The 6,220-nt window shown below is 39.1% G+C and overlaps 1 protein-coding gene across 1 annotated transcript; it reads right to left on the reverse strand.

The window, feature by feature from the left end:
- Positions 1 to 546: 546 nt before the first annotated feature.
- Positions 547 to 4,538, reverse strand: LOC146668572 (pancreatic secretory granule membrane major glycoprotein GP2-like). The gene is made up of 5 exons (XM_085408703.1): positions 3,892 to 4,538; positions 1,192 to 1,434; positions 944 to 1,103; positions 770 to 845; positions 547 to 682 (listed from the first exon to the last, which is right to left on the reverse strand). Exons 2-5 carry the CDS (start codon positions 1,386 to 1,388, stop codon positions 663 to 665), a joined length of 453 nt encoding a protein of 150 aa, XP_085264829.1. The 5' UTR covers positions 1,389 to 1,434; positions 3,892 to 4,538; the 3' UTR covers positions 547 to 662.
- Between the last annotated feature and the right edge of the window lie 1,682 nt (positions 4,539 to 6,220).

The following is a 6,220-nucleotide window of genomic DNA, read 5'->3' on the forward strand; positions in this document are numbered from 1 at the left end:
TGCTCATAGGTATATATGTTTTTAAGTCAAGATGTTAATGAGGTACTTTTGTAAAAACCTCTTGAATTCAAGCTGGAATCTGCACTTCACTCACATCTAGAAAATTCACTGTTGTAGTGTACAGAGGATCACTGAAACAGTCGTTGACCAAAACCTTACGGACCTGAATTTCATCATGTAGTACAAATGACAGCCTCATGGTGACGCCAGAGGAAAAGTTATCAGTTAACCAAAGTCATTCAAATCCTCCATTGAGACACATACTACATTTAATGACAGATTATCAAGCAGTTGTTTTTCATCATATTTTTCACCTTTTATGCTGTGAAACTTTATAACTGGTTTGGTTATTAGACCCAGAGAGGAGCCCAGTGTTTTTTGAAACAGATGGTCTTAGTCCCAGTAATAAAGAAAAATAGTTGTGAACATAGTAATAATAATAGTTCAATAATTCAAACAATTTTTTATACAAATAAGAAAACAAAAACAAATACAAAAGAAAGTACATGCATCTTGATTTTTATTATTGATTAAATTGTACAATATCACAGCATTAATATTTATTATTTAAATATGAATATTTAATGAATTTGAAAAAAGGATTTAAAAAAATGAATATGCCCTCATAGAATGTCCTTGCGATATACTTGGATATTATGAGTTCATGCAGGTGACTTATTCCCTAATAGAAAAAGAAGAAATGGTGGTTATTGATTTGAGACCGATCACTAAACATTAGTATTGAATCTAAATTTGTATTCATACTCACAAGTGATCGGTCCAATGGTGATGGGATTCATAGAAGCTGAGTTGGAAACAGAGCGGCGTGTCCTACTTGTGCATGACTACAAGGAGAGAGGCGATGAGAATAAAGATATAGGATTAAAACCAGAGAAACCATTTTGGATTATGGAGTACTGCTAAAGTGAAATGTGGAACTCACTGCTACACAGCTGGAGGTCCCCTTTTTGCACAGGCTGAGGCTGCAGTGAAGATATATGTCTCTGTATTGACCCTGGAGCAGGAAGAGCAGAGCAGAGAAACGAGCTCGGAGGGACGAGCCGCTTTCAACTATTGACACCTTTAGGCGGTTAGTGGGACACCTGTGAGACAGGAGGGAGGAGATCAGCAGGGTCCACACAATTCACTGTATCTCACAAAGCATTGGTGAGGTTGGAGAGATGCACATACTTGTTCTGGATGAGAGGATATTGTGTGGGATCATCAGGGTTTGGTGAGTGAGTGGCATAGCAGTCCTCCAGAACAGCTGCCAAAACTGGGTCTGTGTCCTCCACAGAGACGCCCACGTACAGAGGTGAACCCACTGGGAGGAAGACTTGGCCTGGTGGATAAGACTCAGTGTAGTTGGAGTTGCGGAACAGAGACATGGAGGCTCGAGCTTTTGGACCCGAACCTGAAATGCCTCCAGACAACCTGAAAAAAAGGAAAGAAAATTATATAATGCAATGATCTCTCAGACACTACTTGCTGCTATTCTGTCTTTTTCCTGGTTTGTGTAAGTGGAGGCCTTCAGTTTGTTTGCTTTGTTTTCACTTTATGTCTTTATGCCCACTGTGCTCCGGAGTGGACATCTCTAAATCAGAAGTCTGATGGTTCAATCCCCAGCTCTTCCAGACCATATGTTGGAGATGTGTGTATGTGAGCATGTGCCGATAAAAACTGCTTCAAGTGCATAGACTCAAGTAGCATAATCAGGGACCATATAATGACCAAAAATGTGCCTGAGAGCAGCACCACTTTGAGATTATTGACCTGGATTTCACAACTTATCTTTGTGCCTGTGCGTGTGTGTATGATTGTGTGTGTATAATCACTTCACCCCACCAATCATTCTGCTGAGTCAAGTGATCACTGCTATCTCTCCTCTCTTCCTCAAAGCCTTTGTGGGAAAACTCTGTTTCAGCCTACATACAGTTTGTGGGGTTATGTTAATTTGTAAATCCAAATTGTTGCCTCGAGGCAAGTGTTTAAAGTCCCTGTCAGTACTTGAATGTGGGTATTTAGATCCTCATCATTAATAGATTCGTCTTTACATGATTTTTATTGACTGACGGCTCTGTTCACTAAAGCAATGTGGCTGTCATATAATTTTGTTACAACATTTCTGAATTGGTGGATACATAGAAATAGCAAAAAGAAGGACAAATACAAATATAGAAATCTCTCATGTGAAATCTCCTTGAGTTTTTTCCTCTCACTGTACTGATCTTTATTTGTTAATGAATAATCAGGTCCTCAGATGACAGGAGGCTCAACAAGTCAACAAGGACAGGTTAAATAATAAATAAGGCTGTAAAAAATCAGAAACTTGTTTTAGTGATAAAAATCTAATTGCAGAATCTTTTTGTCCTGTTTTCTCATGTTTATCCTGTTGTTCTTAAAATGGACAGGATACATTATGGAATGAAGCAAAGAAAAGACTTTTGAGAACAGGAAGTGCTCTCTTTAAAAAATGTACTCTTCACATCCCACGGCTGCTCACTCAAATATGTGAACGCTTGCTACCAAACAAATTTCCTGTAGATGAACAGTTAAGACAACCTTGAATTTTGAACCTTGACGTGTGTGTGATCATTTGATTCAGAAAGAGTCATAAATAATCATTTAGGAAATGAATATAATTACCACATTTGTCTTGGCCCTATGCCTATCAGTGACCATGTAATCTACTTTCCCTTTCATCATGGGAAGCCAAGTAGACGCACCCTTATGGAAAACACTGTCCTCAGCTGGAGAAAGGTAAAAAAAAATAAAATAAAAAAAATTATACAGCATAATCAGGGACCATATAATGACCAAAAATGTGCCTGAGAGCAGCACCACTTTGAGATTATTGACCTGGATTTCACAACTTATCTTTGTGCCTGTGCGTGTGTGTATGATTGTGTGTGTATAATCACTTCACCCCACCAATCATTCTGCTGAGTCAAGTGATCACTGTTATCTCACTGCTATCTCTCCTCTCTTCCTCAAAGCCTTTGTGGGAAAACTCTGTTTCAGCCTCTCACTAAAGACTCAGGTGGGTTCTTTTGCCCCCTGAATCCTCTTCTTTCTACTGGAATTAGAGTTTGTTTTTAGGTTTTATTATTAAGTATATTTGTCTCAAATTTGTTTTTAAAACTTTAAGTAAACAGTTTTTAGATTTAAATGTTTTATATAAATGTGATTTGACTAAATAAGAAGACGCTTCCTACGTATTCTTTACATCTTAGAAACCACGTGGTAATCCACCATAGGAACGCCAAGCAAAACAACACTATTGTACAAAAACACAGAGAAAAGATGAAAAATGTTTAAAAACAACATATAACAGATGGGCTGAAGAAGATGATTTTAAATAAAGGACATTTGTGGTGTTTTAGTCACAAAATCTTGAAGAATCATATTTTTTTATGTTTTATATTTATTTGCACCAGAGTACCAAAAGAATTCATTAATTTTGGCAGTTTTATTTGCACAAACATTATTCTTGAATGTTTGACACTTCATGAAATGTCATGAAGTGGAGCTAAAGAGAAAAATCTCAAGTAACATTTTGCAACTAATTTGGTTAATTTCTATAAGGTCATTAACATTGCTGGGTAATTGTATTTCAAATCAACCAAGTCCTCTGCTTGACCAGCAGGGCTTGGTTGTCCAAAGATTGCAAAGTCCCATATTTGAACACACATAAATCCAAAAATCCAATGTGAAATTCCCAGTCACAAAAATGAAAAAATTCTATTCCATGTTGACTCATCAAATTGTTTAGACTATTTTTTGTTAAACCATCTCAGATTCATCTACACTTTTTGTTATCCATATTTACGTTTTTAGTGGAAGAAACGAGGGAAAAATAAGAATTTGCATATTAATGATTAAGGAACTGACCTCCCAGACCATTGTTCCTTCAGCCGTTATGCAGCGTACTGTTTATAAGATTGGGGAAACCTGCACTCAGCTGAGACCGAAGAAGTCACTTGGATTAGTGACGAAACGTTTCTCCCACTGAAAACTTCACGTCCAGATGAGCAGAATCAAACTTTGGTGATTTACTTGTAGTCATTCTATTTCCTCTGTACTAATACTTAGGTTTATCCCAGCTGTGACCAGTTTCCAGCCCTCCTGATTATCAGGGGCGGATCTACTGGGGTGGCATGTGCCACAAGTGGTTGATTGTTACACTCTGGAAATGGAATGAAGGTGAGTGTTATTAACCTTCTGGGGCCGACGGACGCAACACTATCAAGAAAGAGAGAGAGAGAGAGAGAGAGAGAGAGAGAGGAAGAGAGAGAGAGACAGAAAGGGGTACACAGACACTTTGCGCAGGCACCGTCTCCACCTCACTGAAGCCAGTAAACACGTCACTGGATTTGGCCCGGTGGCAAATTCATAAAAGGAGACATAAGCCTGCTTTGTTATAATATTTACCTCCACAGATGACTCTGGCATCTTTACAGTTAACACAATTGTGGACCCCAAACCAAGTATGTTTGCATTTGGTAGTGCTATTAGCGCTGCCACAGCCCAACTGTCTGCACACCACATTGGCATCATTAAGATCTCAGGAATCATCACCAACAGAAAAACAAAATATTAATTGGGGTAAGTAAAATAAGAATAATGTTATTGGTAGACAAGGCTTGCTATGATGACTGCTAACATATAGGATGATGTGGAAGAATGGGGGAAGGTGTTGTTGCTTTGGGTCTTTGGGCAAGAGTTTCGTGTTTCTATTCTTAGTTTATTCTTTTGGATATTTCAGTCTGTAGTTCTTGTTACTTTTGTACTCTGGCTCTGTTTGCATTTTGAGCATTGGTTTATATCTCAGCATAACATCTCCAGTGTCCTTTTGTATCTTGTTAACACTTTGTCTCTCTCCGTGTTTGTTACTTCCTGTTTTATTTTCGCCCTCTGTTGTCTCCTGTGCAATCTATAAGAGATAAGAGACAGAGAAGCTGATACAGACTCTGGCTACGTCTACACTAATTTCAAATGATAAATTTGAAAACGACATTCTCGTCTAAAAACGCTCCGCGTCCACACTGTCGTTTTCAGTCATTTCCTAACAGTTGTTCATCTACACTGAAACGACTCAAAGCGCTTGTTCCTGTATTGCGCATGCGTGAAACGAAAACGATTCGACCTGCTAATTTCTGCCTGCTGTTTATTTACTTACCGGCTCTTTGAAACGTTGCTGTAAAATGTTGAGGAAAAGCACCAAGTTTTTTAAATGGACTGACAATGAGGTGGAGTTCTTGCTGCAAGTAACACAAAAGTACAAAGTAGCAAAAGTGAGTGAGAATTAAAGAATTTTCTAAATGCTCCGGATTCGCAGTCCACACTGCGATTCGAAAACGATGTTTTCAAATGTATCCGCTTTGGAGAGCATTTTCAAAGAGCTCAGTTTTCCTTGACCAAAAATGCCGTCTCAGTGTGGACGGAAGGCCAAAACGGAGAGAAAAAGATGCGTTCTCAAATGAAAACGTATTATGTGGACATGGCCTCTGGGTAGTAGGGAATTAGTTGCCAGATGATTTGGAAAGTACAGCTTAAGTGATGAGGGAAATTCCCAAGAAGGTGTTGTGTCCTCTGGACTGTGGAATTGGTGGTGGAATGAGGAAGTAAAGGAAAGTGTTCAAAACAAAACAAAGAGATCAGTGAAGAAAAAGAGGGGTAGTGAAGGACATGAAGAAAGTAGACTAGAGCAGCGGTCCCCAACCTTTTTTGCGCCACGGACCGGTTTATGCCCGACAATATTTTCATGGACCGGCCTTTAAGGTGTCGCGGATAAATACAACAAAATAAAACTAGTACCGGTACCGAAAAAAAGAAAATTTATTCATAACACACGTGAAAAGACCAAGGAAAACCGAGTAAACGATAAAAACGATAACAAAATAACGCTGAAAACCGATAAAAACCCTGAAAACTATACATTTCACACCTGAGCCTCAACTCTCGCGGCCCGGTACCAAACGACTCACGGACCGGTACCGGTCCAAGGCCCGGGGGTTGGGGACCGCTGGACTAGAGCACTGGGCGGCTTGGCGTACAGAAAAGAGAGAGGTAGCAAAGAGACAGCAAAGAGAAAAGACTTTTATCGACTTGTCTGAGAGAGAGGGTAGTTGCTGAGATAGTTTAGATATCTGCAGAGAAGATATAGAGTTGATGTATTTGACCAAAGATGTTGATTATGGAGCTTCCAGGTGCTGGACAA

Source organism: Rhamphochromis longiceps, linkage group LG6, assembly GCF_057381845.1.
Source record: "Rhamphochromis longiceps isolate RC_006_pf linkage group LG6, R_longiceps_female_GT1.1, whole genome shotgun sequence".
Classification (NCBI taxonomy): Eukaryota; Metazoa; Chordata; class Actinopteri; order Cichliformes; family Cichlidae; genus Rhamphochromis; species Rhamphochromis longiceps.

Bases quoted from the DNA above. Each gene is read 5' to 3' on its own strand.
- LOC146668572 (XM_085408703.1), bottom strand. From the start codon at position 1,388: ATGTCTCTGTTCCGCAACTCCAACTACACTGAGTCTTATCCACCAGGC. The intron at 1,104-1,191 runs GTATGTGCATCT...CCTGTCTCACAG, and splicing joins TATCCTCTCATCCAGAACAA to GTGTCCCACTAACCGCCTAA. The intron at 846-943 runs GTGAGTTCCACA...CTCTCCTTGTAG, and splicing joins GGACCTCCAGCTGTGTAGCA to TCATGCACAAGTAGGACACG.